The following is an 18,395-nucleotide window of genomic DNA, read 5'->3' on the forward strand; positions in this document are numbered from 1 at the left end:
TATATTTAAACCATTTAAAGCATTTCTTATTTCTGGCATTAATAAAAAATCAACTCAGAAACTGGACCATCGTAATTCGTAAATCCCCCCGGTTCTCCGTGCACTTCTCTCCATTGAAAGCAATCTGTTGTCAGAAAGTTCAGAATACTTAAAATTCTGTAAAACAAAAGAGTAGTTGCTACAACTAAACCAGTAGAGGTGCATTTTAATATTTATAATAAATAATATACAGTATTCAACATGTTTTCTGTATAACGGAATAAGAATGGTTTAAATAAGGTAACTATCACGGGTTAAAAAAAATCACCAGCGGCCACTGACGTAGCCTCAAATTGCGTATTTTATAAGACGCCGCTGAAGCCGGCCCCCTCATGCAGTGGGCTACAATTTAACATTGTCTTTTATTTTTTTAGATCCAGGTAAATTGTAGTATAGCCGGGGTGTTGCGTTTATTCTTCCAGATCTTTTCCAGAGTAACACGCACGCGCCTCTTTTTAAATTCAGCTGAAGTAGAGGCATCACGGCTGATGCGCTCCTACGAAGCAATGCGTTAAGAGTGCGGGGATTATGCACGGCTGGAGAGTTCTCACTAAATTTACATCAATATTTTTGCTGTTTCTTTTACAGGATTTAAAGGAAATGGGTTCTAAATATAATATGGCACTTTAAAATCTGTAGCCTGCCTCAGACAAGCTACCTTTTCAATGGAATTTAAATATACTTCAAGGATGGCACGGGTGTTATTAGATGTGTGTCCTTGTTTTAAATAATTTGTTTTTTTTGTGCGAAACATAACTGAGACTGGGACTCTTGCAGCCAAGAAATCCGTCAGACCCTCATATGAAGATTGCCGCATTGAAAGCAAGGAGCTTCTGCCTGGACCCGCAATACATCGGGTAGTCTGCATACTGAGCTCCGGAGTAAACTCATAATAGATTAGTGACTTCAATTAAAGAGGGTACCTCGTTTTATGTATATCATCAATTCCACAGAGGAAGAGAAGTACGTGTACGGTCGGTGGGGGGAAGGAAGGAGAGGAGCTGGATTTTTGGGAGGGGGTCTCTGCGCAGCGGAACGCAAAACGCAGCGGGCAGAAACAGTTAAAAGGTGCGTTAACGCTGATCTGGCGTGCATGGACTGGGCCGCGAAAACGGGAAATGCGATCATTTTCGATGTACATAGGATCAGAACAACTGACTATTTACTTCTTCATTTTTTAATTGGTTAAATTTAATCAAATGAGAAAAATCATCAAATGAGCTAACATAATAATTACATATTCATTGTCCCAAAATTAGTATATACAACTGTGGTTTGTCAGTAAACTGTTCTGTGTGCTTCATATCTGCTCCGTATTCAAACTTGAGGTAGAAGAAAGGTTTCCCGTCTGTTGACTCTTGCCTTGGCTAAATTTCACACTGAATAAACTGAACAAGCAATTTAATTTAACTGACGCACCACAGGTCTTAGGGAAAAAAGGATTACGGTGTTCATCGTTAATAGGGCGTCTCTGTATTTTAAAGTACAACTACGAATCAGCACGATTTACAGCCTGATCATGTGAAAGATGATTAACTCACGGCCATAAATGCTACTTAAGCTCCAGTCTAGTGCACAGTCTAGTTCTACCCCAATTAAGGGTTCGAAGTTCGAAAGTTTTTAATACTCCTCCTTCCAAGTGCAGAGAGAGAGGCATCTCGTGCGTATTGGGGTGTTTCAGTCAGTTTTTTGTAGCGACTGGTTTTCATTTCTTTTGCTATTTTTGTGCCTGTTAATGTACATTTTCAACCAGTTTTATTTCTTATAAAATGCAGCACTTTCACAAGGCTCACAAGAATCTGACACTTATGCTGCACATGGAACAGTTTGCAACATGACACAGTGCAAAATACTATTTAAGGAGTGCAAACAGCCTGAAGGAATCAGAATTTCCTATAAGCATTATATCTGCCCGTCAGTAGTAGTGACCGTATGGCCGACCTTCCAGACTCGGGTCATGCTCAGTACGTCCTGTCCAGCTACACATAATGGAGTTCACCATATGCATGTAAGTGGAGCCAGTGTGGTCTGGTACTGACACAGTACCTATTGCTGGACCTGAGGAGCTGAAGTTTGGCAGGGTGTTCTGGAATTCTGGGAAAACTGCTTTAGTCACAAAGAGTCACAGCTCATAGCCAGCATCCGGCCAATAAATGATTTACAGCAGGAAATCCAGACGTTACTGTTAAGATCTAAAGACAAAAAAGCAAAACCTAACTGCAATGAAAACTGCACCCCAGACTTTGGATGAGACCCAAACCCCATTTGTCTTCATGACAGGATACATATGGGGTTAATATTTCTTCCAGAATGCATCATCAGCAAGTGCACCAGATCACACCCGATCAAGCTGAAGGATAGTTAGGGGCATAAACATGTAGCCGGAAGGGTGTTGGGTTGAATCCCATGCAGGGACATGCTCTGCACATTGAACAGGGACATGTCCAGCTGTACAAGTGGTGCAAACTGAAAGCTTTGGAAAGGAAAATGACAGCAAATGTGCTTTTTGTGTTTCACAGCCCAAAGAACTTAAGTTAGTTAAATTAGCAGAATTATTAGCAAAAACATTTTGGTCCAATTTTAGTATGTTTTACCAGCAACAAAAAACTTTCAGGATGAAAGGATCATAGCTAAATGGAAATGCTCATGTAAAACGGATTTTTACGGTCAGTGGTAGTTTGGGTATTTTTAAAACATGAGCCAGTCCTGGTGAGAAGAGTGATTCAGTAGCAATAATTACATATATGAGCCTCATGAAATGAGAGCAGTAGACGATTCCAGATGAATTCCACCTGAATATTAATAGTATGAATGTTAAATGATGCTTGGAGACAAACAGAAGGTTATCTACTGTACATTTCATGGTTTTGAAATAAAAAAAGATCAATAAACATACATTAATCTAGCTTTAGCTAGTCAACAAAACGGCCCTGAGTGACACTCAGATTGTATAATGCATCGGAGAGAAGAACAGTCTCGCAACTTTTTATTAAGCCTTTTTATCTTCACTTGCTTCACAGGAAGATCTAGAACAGAAACACTGGGACACAGAGGTGATTGGCTGTCCCAGTCCTGCTGCATCATGGGTAACCTCACAGGCAGGAATATCCACCACCCCACAGGTAACATGTACACACATTAATACACATCAGGGTGGCTTACTGTCAATAAGTTTACATGTCAGACTTCTGTCAGTTCCTGGACTGTGGAAGTAGGCATGTTCTTCTGGATCACACATCCCTTTGTGAAACAGCTCCTCATTGACAGTACATCTAAAGGCTGCAGATTATTATGTGTGTCTCCAGGGAATGTGTATATATTCAACATTTAGGAAGGTTACACTTGAGTCTCACGTGAATTTATGAGCAGTTGACAACACTGATAAGTCTTGATGTCGCCACTTTATTTGCTATTAGTACCAGTACAGAGGAATTACTCCTCTATTAGAAGCACATGAAGCAAAGCTTTAGGGGCGACTGTCAACCCTGTGTTTTTTTTTTTCAGAATTAAGCAACAGCAACCACTGTCCCAGTAACAGAATTCAAACTACCATCCTTCTGACAAGAGTCAGAGAGCTGCAACACAGAGAACCACACCTCACTTTGTCACATATTATAGAAAGAGACATATATAGCTACAGATTTACCAAGAATCACCCCAGGTTCCAGCACATGTGCAGAGGATTATTATTTTTCCAGATTGCAGTACACCAGACTTAAACCAGCTCCCTCTGCATTTATTTGTTCAGTTGGTATGATCAGAATGCACTGGATTGCCTTACACTCCTTCTTGACATTTTACTGCTTCACACTGCATTCTTACAATCCATTACATTGCTCTAAGTATCCTGCCACCAAAAAAGCATAATCAAATTTCAGAGTAAAATCAGAGCCAGTCACTGGCAGGGAGGCAGTCACTTCCTGGATCGATACGCATGCTGCTCACAGCCCGGGGTGCCATTTTTATTACGCACCACCACAGCCCGTCGCGCTGCTGCCGGCCAACTGATGAGTCAGCTGAAAGATCAAGCTTCAGCGGGGAGTGCGGGACGAGCTCAGGCTCAGAGCCGCGTCCGGATGCCTGCGCGTGTGCGCGTGCGTGCCTGCCTGCATGCAGACATACGCGGAGCGAGTCTCCGGCTGTTTTTAATTGCGAGCCGGTGGGGCAGCAGACAGCTGTAGATGAGACGCAGGGTTTACCGCATACAGGCAGAGGAGAAGGACACCCTAATAGCAGAGCTCGCTCCCCAGCCGCCGCACCAGCCGATGAATGACAGGGCGCCAAGGCGGGGGCACGGACTGAGCACGTCTTCTCTGCAGGCTCCTATCTGGATCTGTTCCACACCCCTCCAACCACACCGGTTATCCCAGATCAGCGCGGGATGCTGGAATCTCCGTCTTCAGGAGCAGGGCAGCAGGATGCACACACGGTGGGATCTGAGGGCTCGCCTGTCGATGGACGGACCCCGCAGGTCTGGGCTGCGGTCAGTCCAGAACGTGGCAGGAGACAGACGGACAACGGATGGACTCTGGGCTCATCGAGCGACAGCGCCTCTCCCAGCCCGCGCTTATCTTCCGCCCCTGTCACTCTCTCAAACTTTCCGACCACGATTCCTCTAAAGCTGGAATCTCATGCCGCTCCCGGGACCCCAGTGAGCACTGGTTCGCACTCCACCCCGAAGTGGTCCTCCGGGGAAGGCGGACGAGAGGAGAGTGCTGGACAGGGAGGACCGGGAGCGTCGCTGGAGGAGATGCCGCTGTGCACTGTGTCTCTGCTGGAGCTCTGTGGGAACTTAGCAGGCCTGAGTCCGGGGGAGGATGGGACAGCGGACCTGGCGGGTAAGCACTGAGATTGGTCGCACACCCCCAGTCACAGCTGCATGACAGATAATGGCAGAATTCCACAACGAACCTGGTAACCAGTCTTTGTTATTCATGCCTGGTGTTCTGCTAAAAACTGTGAGTGGCCTGTGTGCCTGGACTTTAGATGCTGCAGGGGGACTGAAAGCCCATCTCTTTGCCCTTGAATCGAGTCCTTTCTTTGACATAAATTCTGCCTGAGTCAGATCTGCTCAGGCAGCTTTTGCAGGAGAGGGAGGAGCTTGTGAAGAAGGTGCAGAGCCTTACGGAGACCTTGGAGGTTAGCATGAAGTTTGGTGAGGTCGCCGTTTGGCCATCTGCCTCTGTGGTTTAAAATCTTGACTGATGATTTCAAGTCTGAGCTTGGAAATACTGATCTAGCTAATGTCATGAATGGCTGAAATCAAAGTATTATTTAAAATATAACTTCCTGGTGCAGTTTTCATGTAGAAAGCATAAAATATGGCAATATTTTCATTCATTTTCATACCCTCAACGCGGTAGACCAAATTAATATCCATCTATCCATCCATCCATCATCTTCCGCTTAATCCGGGGTCGGGTCGCGACCAATGCTACCAATAAATTAAATTCAGCAGTTATGTGGGCTGATTAATAGTTATACAATATAAAGGTTAGTAAATATTCTGAAGTTCTTTTTCATTTTTGTGCATAGACGGAGCGTAGTGAATGGCTGCAGTTCCAGGCAGACCTGCAGGTGGCGGTCACCGTGGCGGATCGCTTGCGTGTGGAGGCTGAGCAGGAGCTCTGCATGCTCCGGGAGAGGCAGCTAGAGAGTAGGCAGCATCACCAGGAAGCAGTCCTGGAGCTGGAGGCACAGAGATCTGCCCATCAAAACCTCTGCCTGGAACTAGAGGCTTTAAGGGCTGCCCACCGAGATGGCTGCTTGGAGCTAGAGGCCCAGAAGGCAGCCAACCACCATGCCCATATGGAACTGGAGGCACAGAAAGCAAAGCAGGAAGATGTCTGCGTGAACCTGGAGGCATTAAGGGCAGCACACCAGGATGTTTGCCTGGAACTAGAGACACAAAAAGCTGCAAACCGAGATGCCTGCCTACAGCTGGAGGCCCAGAAGGCGGCAGGCGACCGTGGCTGCCTGGAGCTGGAGGCCCAGAAGGTGGCTCTTCGAGATGCCTGCTCAGAGCTGGAGGCCCTAAGGGCAGCACATCGAAATGCCTGCTTGGAGCTGGAAGCCCACAGGCAGAGGCATCTGCAAGTGAAGGGCCAGCTGGACCTGCCAAGACAGGGAGACGGGCCACCACCGTCCAGGCAGAGGGTAAGCATGGAGGAACAGATGCAGGAGGAAGCAGAGTGGCAGACGGAGAAACTGGAAGGTGAGGACCAGGGACACGCCACAGAGGGCTCCCAGAAAAGGGAGCGACCCACTCCGGAAGGCGAAGCATGGAAAGATGGGCTCCCCCAGACTGCAGCGACTGATGAGTGCAGGCAAGAGGAGCGCTGGCTCAGGAAGGACCCCCGGAGGATAGTCATGGTGCTGGAGAGGTCCAGGTACATAGTTCTGTACAGTAGGTGTCCTACATGCCCAGGAAATACAGAACTACTAAAACCAAACTTACATATAACTACCCATCTAAGGCCAAATTTTACAAATGATTTAGCCAAAAGCTGGCATTCCTGAGGGAGGAAGACAAACTTTTTAATCTGTCATTTTATTTATAGTTATATTCACAATCCTGTACAGTAAGCAGTAGGAAGTAGGTATATACCTGGTTATTATCACTGAAGTGATTCATTCGTGTTGTGTGCTTTGCTTTTCTCTCATTAATCATATACTAACTACAGCTGTTGTATTATACTTCCTCAAGCCAAGACTGCAGCATAATTCCACAGCCTATATCATTGCATTTTCAGGAGTCTCTCCAGACTTCCATTGCCGTCAGACACCCCTTCTTCATCGAGTGGTAGCTCCCAATCCTTGGTCACTACAGTAGGAGCCCTCAGCAAGGTGAGCTCACTGCCTGCACTGTGGAGGTGTATCAGCTAAAAATGACTTTATCATACTGCAGCATGTATTTTCGGCAGATGGATGACGGACAGGGGGATGGTTAGAATAATATATTTTACTGATCTTAACCGATTTAAAGACACCCCCCTCAAGAAAAAGGGGGGTGCTTTGCTTACATACTTTCAACAGACTGTCTTCTTAGCTTAATGTCAGGCACCTTACATAGAATGTTCATGCTGCAGTCAGCAGTTGGCTGCTGGTGGTGATGCGAGTCACACCATGTTGGAAGGTAGCGATCACTGACATCCGGTGGGGTTAAGCAGCAAACTTAAAGTTAACTGCAAACACCAGCACATCCTACTCACTAACCCAGTATTTCCCAATCTGGTCCTTCAGACCCACAGACAGTGCATGTTTTTGATACCGGCAGCTGGGAGGGAGCAAAAATGTACACTGTTTGCAGTTCACTGAGGGCCAGAATGGGATACACTGCAGTACCCCTCCTGGTTACCTTCACTACTATTTTATTAATTGAAGAACAAATTTCCAAAACTCACTGGGTCTACAGGATACAATACACAGGATATTACATAAGGAGGGAACTAGTTTTGGTTCCCCAATACTGCAATATAATGAGGAAGCCTGACTTTAGCTCACTGGTGGTCTCATCTCACAAACAACAAAAAATGGACTGAGCTCTGGAAATTTGCTCGTCAGTAAGTATCACTCACAATATGTTGCTTGCAGTTCCTGCATCCCACTATTGTTATTCTTTGGTACTGTTATATTCAATTAAATTTATTTTTATATAGCGTCTTCCAGAATAGTCGTCCCAAGGCTCCTTGCATAGGTGTGTTGTGATTCATTACAATATCACGACGATAGAATTATACAACAACAGGGAAAAGGGAAGATGATGAAATAAAAGAAAAAGTCAGATAACAATGGAGGAGAGGAACTACCAAGTTCCAAGTAGGGAGAAAAAAAAACCTCTGGGAGTCCAAGGTGAACTGGCTACCCGACCCCCTAAAGAGTGGGCTTGCTTGCTAACAACATGGTGCAAACTGATCAATGAGTCAGGTCTCCACGCTAGCCTGTGTTTGGTGGCAGATCGTTATATTCAGGCATCTGCAAAAGACTTGCATGGAAACCCCTTTCTTCACCCATTGTGTGTCTCTAAGGACCAAGATGTGACCCGTCCAAGAAGGATGGACCGCATCCTGAAACGCCAGGACAGCTGGTCAAGCTCCCATACAAGTGTGTATGTGTATACAGCATCAATTATCCTGCTTATCAAGATTTCTAGACAGTTATATGGAGTATTATTCTCATTCTTAATATACACTTTTTAAATGTATACCGCTGTGTGTCAAAGGTAAACAGGAGGAGGAGACATCACTGAGCCAGCAGAGCCCGATGCTGACGGACATGTCCCCCGGGGGTGCCTGGAAAATCAGGTGAGCTCTCAGGGTCATAGCAGTGTGAGGGAGAGCGGCACCGGCCACAAAGAGGAGGATCAGCCCACTGCGGGCTTCAGGTAGACCGCAGACGCGCAGCCCTGTGAGAATCCCCACCCCACACTGAGAGTTTCAGCCCTGGGCCCAAACTGCAGCACAATCAATTCACACTCGGTTTTTCTGCAGGCTTCTCCAGAACTTTTTGTGCTGTTAAAGAGGAAAGTTTGTTTGATTCATTTGTTTTTTTTGTTTTTTTGTTTGCCTCGGCAGGCTCTCAGGGTACAAAGTTCAAACTGGTCCGGCCCCATTCCCAGTTTGTCTAACATTTACTTATTTATCAGATTCTTTTATCTGATTGAGAAGGCAGGGTCAGCTACTCCCTGGAGAGCTTGGGGGTTAAAGGCCTCTGCCGGCCGACCCTGACAGGGTGACCATCCAATCGGAAGCTGAGTCATAACCCACATGGCTATTCGCTGTCCCCCCTCCTCAGTCACCGTCTCCTCTCTCCATCTCAGGCCTCACGACGGCTTCAGCCTGCTGCTGCGCCGCCACGGCGGCTCCAGGAGAAACTCGCTGCTGCGCTGGTGCCAGAGCCGCACGCAGGGCTATGCGGTGAGTGGCACCCAGGCGCCCCCTGTAGGGAGCCCAGAGTATCGCCCACCTGCTTCCCCTCAACGAGTGTTTCTGCTCCATTCACAAACCAATGTGTCTCATTATGAAGACATATACAGTCGGTGGCCACAGGTACGCCTACTGTACACATCCTCCAAACAGCACATAATCTAACTGAGACTGATTAATGGATACAGTACTGTGCAAAAGTCTTAGGCAGGCAAAGAAAATGTTTAATGCTATTTATCTGAGTAGTAATTGCATATTTGCTTAAAAAAACACAGTTTAACATTAGAACATATGCAAATTAACAGAAATTACAAAAACTGACAAGAATCTATTCTGTTCTCTGATATTCTGTTGACATTTTGTTTGATGGTTAGAACATCACCTCAGTTCCCAATCCTAACCTCAGGGGCACCTCAGTCATCCCATGTATACATTAAATATCATCACCAGAGCAATTAATTAACCCAGTTAGTTGGACCAATTTACTGATTAGTGAAACACAGTTACTGCAAACGCTGTTGTTACTTTAGGAGAGGTTTTGAAGTGGAAAAGCTGACAGGTTTATAGATCATGGTTTTGCACCAACATGAAGAACATTTTCCTTCACTGTCTAAGACTTTAGCACTAAACTCTTTGTATGCAACACTATATTATACACACACATATAAATATACACACACACACACACACATATATATATATATATGTGTGTGTGTGTGTGTGTGTGTGTGTGTGTGTGTGTGTGTGTGTGTGTGTGTGTGTAAATATATACACACACACAAATACATGTATGTGCCTGTGCAGTATACAAGCAGTCTGTTCCCTAAGTCTGTCATTTGGTCGAATTTGTCGGAAAGATAATACAGTCAAAAATTGTGGAAGTAAAATTGGACATTGGTTGGTCTGGGAGGGCAGGCATATTGAGTCAGTTATGTCTTAGGCCTTAGGTAAGAAGAGATTGTTTTGAATACTGCGTGACCTCGCTTCGTGATAGCGGTCTGAGGTTAGTTCCACAGACACTGAAAAGAGATCAGACCATGGAGAGACAGACAGCGGAGCAAAGGCGAGGAGAAACCACCTGCAGGAAGAGATTCCAGGCTACCCCAACTGGTGCACAAAGAGTTATAGCTTTATAAAATAGTTGCAGTAGACAATATATAATATGTTGCACGGTAGTGCAAATGTATAAGTAGTTTACATTAATCATACTAATCATATGTTAACCATGTATTTGCAGTGATTCAGTGACAATATGTCAATGTATTAATCGTTAATCAATGGAACATCCAAACATAAACAGTGATTCAATGTCATATCATCAATATCTATATACATATTTCAAGTAGAGTCTAGAAGCTGAGACAGATTCCGACAATTCCAGCAAAGCGCTCCCGTCACACTCTGGCGCTCGGTACCAAGTCACCTCCACCCCCAAGTAATAATTATAAAAATAAAACCAACATATAGTAATAATAGAAGTAACAGCAGATGAACCACTGAAGCCACATTTCCATAAGCAGCACACACACACACACAAACCTAATCCACACACACACACACAAACGTAATCCACACACACACACAAACCTAATCCACACACACACACAAACCTAATCCACACACACACCTAATCCACACACCCACACAAACCTAATCCACACACACACACACAAACCTAATCCACACACACACAAACCTAATCCACACACACACACCTAATCCACACACCCACACAAACCTAATCCACACACCCACACAAACCTAATCCACACACACACACAAACGTAATCCACACACACACACAAACCTAATCCACACACCCACACAAACCTAATCCACACACACACACACCTAATCCACACACCCACATAAACCTAATCCACACACCCACACAAACCTAATCCACACACACACACAAACCTAACCCACACACACACACACAAACCTAATCCACACACACAAACCTAATCCACACACACCGACACAAACCTAATCCACACACACACACACCCACACAAACCTAATCCACACAGACCCACAAAAACCTAATCCACACACACACAAACCTAATCCACACACACACAAACCTAATCCACACACACACACACAAACCTAATCCACACGCACACATACACACGCAGGTTTGTAATTATATCTTTCTGGGGGCTCTCCATTCATTTCTATGGAGAAAACTTTAATCCCAATATGACAACCTTATCCCCTACCCAGCCATAACCTTAGTCATAAATAACCAAACAAAGTACGAGACTTTTGGCATTTTTACTCTTTTGATTGCATTCACCAATCTTTGCGGGGACCTGAAAAACAGGTTTTTATTTGCCGCCCACAATGTAATATAAACCAAATCCACACACAGGATCAAAAGGTTCAGTTACTGTTTGGCTACTATTATTACAGTTAGGCGAGTTGATCTGAATTTATACATGCTCTGGTCATTGGAAAATAAGTAAACTTGATTTATAAAGCACTTTAAAAACAACATTTGTTAACCAAAGTGCTGTAGAGAGTAGATAAATAACACTTCAGTAATAACTAAATACACACATATAAACAGACAATCCACTAATTAATACTCAAAAGCTAAGGAATAAAAAAATAGTTTTGTTTTCAAATCAGGAACTACAGCCATAATAAGAGGACAGACTTCCGAAGGCTCGGTGCTACTGCAAAAGCTCCCTCTGATTTTTCACCTCACCCACGGAGCAACCTGGTGCCAGACATGGTGGTTCTAGCATCTCAGAAACAGCCTCCTTCTTGGGATTTTCACACACCAGAGTCTATAGTTTACAGAGAAGTAATGAACAGAAAAAGATAAATAAATCACACAGTCAGTCCTGTGGCTGAAAACACCTTGTCAATGAGGGGACACAGGATGGTCAGACCCATTAAAGTTTATGGTATGTCCATGAGTGCAAAACTAACATGATATAGAGAACTACTTCTCTGAACACAGTTCATCTATCCTTGAAGTGGTTCTGGAGCCAAAAGTTCTACTTGGTCCTAGCTTGGTGTCCTTAGTAAAGTGGCCAATGCATGTATAGAGTTTGGTTTGAAAATGAGGTCTTTCATACAAACAGAATGATTTTAATATGGCATCCTAAATAAAAGTAATTAAGGAAATCTCTTCATGAGGTTATAGAGTAACAAGAACAGTACTGAGTATTTGGCTATAATGTTGTGCTTTGATCTCATGTTTACTTGTTCAACCTGTTCAGAACATTGACATCACCAACTTCAGCAGCAGCTGGGTGGATGGACTGGCCTTCTGTGCAGTGTACCATACATACCTGCCCTCACATATCCCCTACAGCAGTCTAAACCCACAAGACAAGGTGGGTGTGAATCACACAGCACTCTAATTCAGCCCCAATACGTCGTCATGGCTAAACTACCACAAAACCTCTTCTGACTGAGCAGACATGAGTAAGAAATCCATCTTAATAAGTCACACACATACAGACACAGAAGTACCATAGATTCAATCTGCTGTGTACCTATGTATTGTCAATGCTTGCAATCTAACCCTGATGAACTTGACGTTTCATGCAGAAGGAGAATCTAAGCCTGGCTTTCCAGACTGGCGAAAGTGTCGGAATCCCAGCTATACTGGTAATGCCAAACTCCACCTCGCTGACAGACTCCAGAGCTGCACTGATCCTAAGGCCCCCCCACCAGTACATATGCTGCGCCTACTTCACCACCTGCATGGCTCATTCTACTGCTCACATAATAATCAAGCTCTTGATTATGCGCCTTATGTCAGCAGGTGGTGGAATAGACTAAAATTAGCAGGCATGTTGGCTGCGCTGGGGACTGGCTTAGAGAACCTCTGCACTGGAGGTTTATCACCTGAATATTAATGCCCTTTTGGGTACAGGACAGGCATGTGCCATTCCAGGCCTACAGCCTCCTGATTATGGGTTCCCTACTTACGCTGACCGTCATACAAAAATTTCAGGCACTGGGTTTTGGATGGGATCATTTCCAGTTTTTTCAGAACAAACAAATATGGATTCTAAACATATTTAGTTTTTTTTCCACTGTCTACATTTAAAAACCTAATTATAATTTTTTTAAATTTATAAAAGCAAACCATCTCTAAATTTTTCCCCATAAAACTAACAGAAATCCACTTTGATTCATTGACTCAGGTTTGGAACAGGGGGCGGCATGGTGGTGCAGTGGTTAGCACTGTTGCCTCACACCTCTGCCTTACACCTCTGGGACGCTGGTTTGAGGGTCACATGTGTGTGGAGTTTGCATGTTCTCCCCATGTCGTCGTGGGGTTTCCTCCGGGTACTCCGGTTTCCCCCCACAGTCCAAAAACATGCTGAGGCTAATTGGAGTTGCTAAAATTGCCCGTAGGTGTGCATGTGTGAGTGAATGGTGTGTGAGTGTGCCCTGCGATGGGCTGGCCCCCATCCTTGGTTGTTCCCTGCCTCGTGCCCATTGCTTCCGGGATAGGCTCCGGACCCCCCGCGACCCAGTAGAATAAGCGGTTTGGAAAATGCATGGATGGATGAGGTTTGGAACATCCTGACCTGGGTGTGGAAATTCAGGCAGGATTCACATGACCTTTTTTAAAAGACAGATATTTAACTTCTAGTGGATATGGGCATATTTTAAGCAATAAACCGTTTTGGAACGTCATTATATTCCACGTAGTCCTGTATTTTGGTGGATTATAAATTTGATTAGCATTTCATGGTAAAAGGGTGCATTTTAACTGGTTGTTCTTTGTATCTGACAGACCGTGGATGAGATGCTAAGATCAGCTGGACCTGACTGGCAAAGAGTCCTGGGATACGTGGAGAGCATGTATCTCCATTTTGAAATGTGACTCCACCCTGCATCTGTTCATCTAGCAAACATCTGGCAAAAGAGCATGCAGGCTAAATCTAAAAAAGGATGACTGTGTGAAGATGTACTGCTGGCTACTGAATGGGGGTGCAGGGTCTCTGATGCGTGCTGGTGCCACCAAACAGCCAGGCTCTCATTCCACCCAGCCCCTTCATTAACAGGCACTGAGTGGTCAGTTGCAAAATTGCCGTATCCGTTAATAATACAGGGGCACAAATAAACACCATCACTCCCCATGTTAAATGAGTAGTCATTGAAAATGGATAGATAAAAAAAAATAAAAAACATCCGAGTGTAAAAAGTTAAACCGTAACCTCCCAAAATTTAATAATTTTTTATATTTGCCAGATTAGGGTGAGAAATAAACCAAAAGCCCAATTAATGAGCTCAAATGGAAACCAGCATAGTGCAGAGGCCTACATGGAAGCTTAGACTAGTAACGGAGTAGGGCTGCATGATATCATGTTCATTAAATTTCCACGAGTAACATAACAATATTTACTAAACAAAAAAGATGAAATTATGTGAAGTAAACTATAGCCAAATAGAACTTCATCATTATCATCCAACAGAGTCTGTCAAATAAGTTGGTGATGTTGCTCTGAGTTCTGAGTCAACAGGCACAAAGCAGCACCGACCAATGCGATGTGATTATTGCACATGTGCATGATATATTGTGCAGCCCTGTACCAGAGATACTATTTATCCAGTCAGACCAAAAGTAACAGTCAATAGTATCCTCTTCAGGGTAACATCATGATAAACATAATGTTGGTTTTTATATTCCCACAATGGTCAATCTTGTTTTCACATTACCAGCAATCTTTGCAGTCTATCCAGCCACTTATTGTCCAGAAAACACATTACAGCAAGTCTGAGCTTGTTGTTTTTTTATTTTATTTTTATTATCCATAAGAGGACTGAGAAAATATGAGACCGTTCCTTTTTTTTACGTAAGTATATTTTAATTAATTACTCATTCATTTCTGGTTAATCTTTATTAGTGCTCATAGCTGTAAATAGGCTGCATTATTAGGTTACGTGTGTGTGGGTGTATATGTTCGAGAGGATGGGAGGTTCAGTCATTGAAAGAACGTGTATAAACTTATAAGATGTATTACAAAGTATATTGTGATAAAGAATGGAAATAATCTCTGTGGATCTGGTCTCTGTATTCATTTCATGCTATAATCTTCTTTTCTATATTGCAGTATTCACTTAAATCGTAACCATTCAATAGTAATCCAGGGTGCACCCCTGCCTTGTGCCACGTGCGCTGCGTGGAATAGCAGGGCAGCCTCCATTCTCAACATAGCTTTATCTGTATGAGGCATAAAATAGACACTTCAACTACATCCTTGAAACTATCCAAACTTCTCTACACTGATATAATTAATATTAATTAGACCTCATTTAAATTGCTTTAATATTAGATTTAAAAGTTTGGAAACACTACAGTTATCTCTCACTCCTCACCACGCTTCTGAAGCGTGACCTAAACGCCCCGTCCGCTTTCACGTTTGTTTATATTTTCGAAATGATGACGGAATGATACCGCTATCCGCCAAGACAAAGTATAGCATTAAAGGGGTTTATCTCTGAATGTCGCCCCCTGTGGCAAGGAGGATCACCTTTCATTTAAGTGCGTTCAATTCCAGCTATCATACATTAAACACTCGTTCTGTATTGACATACTCTAATTTTATAAGCTTTATTATTTATTTTAGATAATATATCAACATAGAAGTACCACACATTAACTGTAAAATGCTTATTTTAATATTATTAAGGCGTTATATTTACGACTGCTTGTAACGGTACGCTAGAGGGAGCATTTTCACATTTGTTTCGGAGATCGAAATCGCAACTCTGGACTGACGCTTCAGAATCGCCTTGCTGTTTCCGTTTCGCTCCTTAAGAAAATCCTGTAATGGAGCAGAAATTGTCGGAGTTCAGAGCCCGTAAGAAAGCGGAAGCAGCATCGAAATGTGCAGGAGGGACGGCGGCCCAGCCGGAGACCGCACCGGAGCTGTCGGTGACAACGGGGAAACTGGACGGGGAAGAACAAACCGAAAGAAGATCTTCGGTGACAGCCACAGCCGTTCGGGTACCGAATACGCCAGACTTTAAAGCAGATCTTCGGTGTGATAACGTGATTAGAAAGGAATGGCAAACATATCATAGTAGTAACTAGTAACTCTGACATATTTAATTATGAGTAGTATGACAGGGTTGCCAGCTCACGCATCTGGCGTGACGCGCTTTCAGACTCACGTTCCATATTAAACCTAAAGTGAGAGTTATATCAATGGGTAGTTTGGAAACCCTGCATACTGGTTACGTGTAAATGTGTGTACAGACTTGTCTCCAATTGAAAGCTTCGCTCCAGCTGCCGGACTGAAGCTGGCAGCCCTGGTATGCGTGCATTTGACTTTCCGCGATGCAGGTTTCTCGCTGTAGCCTTACATGGCCGCTTCTCCTAGGTGCCGATGGACTGGCTGCTGCGCAGCGCGCTGGGCCGCAGAATGGCCGTGACGAACGTGACCCTGTTAAAGGTGCTGCTCTGGCTCGTCCTGCTTGGACTCTTTTCTGAGCTTGACTTCGGCTTGCCCTTCTTCCTCATCTCCCTTTTCTACTGGCTGTACGAGGGGCTTCGCAGCCCTGCGGCCCGCCAACCCGGACAACTGAGCGCCTACTCCGTGTTCAACCCGGACTGCCAGCCTCTGCTGGGCACCCTCACTGCTCAACAGCTGGAAGGAGAGATGGGTTACCGCCCGCTCGGGGACACGTAGCCGGGGGAGGACGGCACCTGCCGCTCGCCACAGACTCAATTCCCGAAAGATCTTCTTTTGACCGAGTCATTTTCTATGAGAAACTTACTTAAACTTGCTTGACATTAAATATTTATATTGGTTTATATTCTGTATATAAAGTGCAAAACAAAGTTATAAAACAAGGAAAGGTGAGCATTGTATTTAAAATTCTCCTGCAGTTAAGAAGACATCTGTTAAGAAGCTCTATAGCGTTTTTATCTATATTTTTATCTCACATGTGAGTCAGGGAAACTGATTGGTGCAGATGCCTTTACTGTATTTCCAAGGAAATGTGTCAGTTCAGCAGAAGAAAGTTAACTGAGTCTATTTTACAGACTGACAAAGTACAGGTTACGCAGGGTGGCACCTGCTGGCAGAGGTTGGTTATAATCCACCTAAAATCCATAGCAAATTTCACACACTGCACATTGGAGGCACTGTTGTCTCACACAGTCCAATAACTCACGCCCTGTTAAGGGCTGTCATCCCTTCCAGTGTGTTCCCTGGCCCCATTTCTTCTGCAGGCTGTGATCGGCTTCTGGCACCCTCGCAGTCTTGTACTAGATACATATTCGGAAGGTGGATGAACAGCCTATTGTTCTCATTTACCAATTTCACACTTGGGGGCAGGATGTGGCTCCGTGGGCTAAGCCTGTGTGCCTGTAATCAGAAGGTCACAGGTTCAGGTCCTTGAGTAAGACCCTTAACACCCAGCTCCCTGGGCGCCGCTACGGGTGGCAGCCCTTCGCAAAAGAAACTTACTCTATGAAAAAAGAGCAAGTTGAGGGAGGCGTAAAGACAATTTCCCTACGGGGATCAATAAAGTATCAATTATTATTATTATGTATTTTATGTTTGTCTTCATTCATGAAGTAAAATAGCCGTGTTAACAAGACAGGGTAACATATTATAGTGAGGAATGCTGCAAGATAGTGTAAACATCACTTGATGTCACACGGCAGGGCGACGCCATGTCATGTCCAGTTTTCAGGTGGTGGCCGGGGGCACAGACGCCCTTCAGCCATGCAGGTTATATCGGTGCACTGGGGCTTCTTTTAAATGGTACAGATGTAGAGATTCTGGTCTTTGGGTACCACTGGTAGAACCCTGCCCAGGAACACAAATATTGTACACAAATACTCCTTCCTGGATGTACAAATTAGTGTCCTCAGTAGCAGCACCAGTGAAAACCTGGTCAGTATTAAATAATTACAGTTAAATCATGGATTTAGATGGAACATTCAGTGCTTTGTGTTCCTTGTCTAAAGTCCAGCTTTTTTGATTTCTGGTAAGAATCCTGCCCCGTCAAGTGGAAAGTGAAACAGTGGACACTGATTATGTGTCCATGTATTTGAAGAATACATATTAACTTTTGGAAAAAAAAAAAATACAAATACAAAAAAAAAATGTTAAATTCCTGTGGAACTGTGCCAGTCCTTTGCACAGCTCTGAAGCGAAATCCCGGTATAGGTGACTCCAGAGAATGATGTAGCAACTGGAATTAAATTCTAATAAATTCATATACATACAGTGGTGAATTTGTGAATTCTTTGGTATTTTCTCTCTTTCTGCATTAATATGATCTAAAACCTGGGCAAAATTTCAAGTAAGTCCTAAACCTAAAGACAACCAAGTTAATCAAAATTGCACAAACACTTTACATTCTGAGGAAAACAATCCATTGTGACACATATGTGTGGTAAAAGAATGTGAACCTTTGCTGTCAGTAACTGGTGGG

General features: G+C 44.0%; 2 protein-coding genes across 4 annotated transcripts; both read left to right on the plus strand.

Annotated features, from left to right (window-relative positions):
- Positions 1-517: 517 nt before the first annotated feature.
- LOC125715161 (cytospin-A-like) lies at positions 518-15,003 on the plus strand. Of its 3 annotated transcripts, XM_048986448.1 has the most exons (13): positions 518-896; positions 993-1,107; positions 3,060-3,161; positions 4,359-4,877; positions 5,105-5,178; positions 5,575-6,428; positions 6,792-6,885; positions 8,067-8,142; positions 8,261-8,342; positions 8,858-8,954; positions 12,200-12,316; positions 12,534-12,593; positions 13,735-15,003. In XM_048986448.1, the coding sequence occupies exons 3-13, from the start codon at positions 3,122-3,124 to the stop codon at positions 13,822-13,824; spliced, it is 2,103 nt and encodes a 700-aa protein (XP_048842405.1). In that variant the 5' UTR covers positions 518-896; positions 993-1,107; positions 3,060-3,121; the 3' UTR covers positions 13,825-15,003. The 3 variants fall into 3 exon arrangements, with proteins under 3 accessions (XP_048842405.1, XP_048842404.1, XP_048842407.1); XM_048986447.1 differs by having other exon boundaries at positions 518-1,107; XM_048986450.1 differs by lacking the exons at positions 518-896; positions 993-1,107; positions 3,060-3,161; positions 5,105-5,178 and having other exon boundaries at positions 4,707-4,877.
- Positions 15,004-15,674: 671 nt separating this feature from the next.
- On the plus strand, positions 15,675-18,190 carry saysd1 (SAYSVFN motif domain containing 1). The gene is made up of 2 exons (XM_048986464.1): positions 15,675-15,951; positions 16,328-18,190. Exons 1-2 carry the CDS (start codon positions 15,775-15,777, stop codon positions 16,634-16,636), a joined length of 486 nt encoding a protein of 161 aa, XP_048842421.1. The 5' UTR covers positions 15,675-15,774; the 3' UTR covers positions 16,637-18,190.
- The last annotated feature ends 205 nt before the right edge of the window (positions 18,191-18,395 follow it).

This window comes from Brienomyrus brachyistius, chromosome 19 (genome assembly GCF_023856365.1).
Source record: "Brienomyrus brachyistius isolate T26 chromosome 19, BBRACH_0.4, whole genome shotgun sequence".
Taxonomy (NCBI): Eukaryota; Metazoa; Chordata; class Actinopteri; order Osteoglossiformes; family Mormyridae; genus Brienomyrus; species Brienomyrus brachyistius.

Coding starts and splice junctions, on each gene's coding strand:
- LOC125715161 (XM_048986447.1), top strand. CDS start 3,122: ATGGGTAACCTCACAGGCAGGAATATCCACCACCCCACAG. Junction 8,143..8,260: donor CTGGTCAAGCTCCCATACAA/GTGTGTATGTGT, acceptor TGTGTGTCAAAG/GTAAACAGGAGGAGGAGACA. Junction 12,594..13,734: donor TCGGAATCCCAGCTATACTG/GTAATGCCAAAC, acceptor TGTATCTGACAG/ACCGTGGATGAGATGCTAAG.
- saysd1 (XM_048986464.1), top strand. CDS start 15,775: ATGGAGCAGAAATTGTCGGAGTTCAGAGCCCGTAAGAAAGCGGAAGCA. Junction 15,952..16,327: donor TGACAGCCACAGCCGTTCGG/GTACCGAATACG, acceptor CGCTTCTCCTAG/GTGCCGATGGACTGGCTGCT.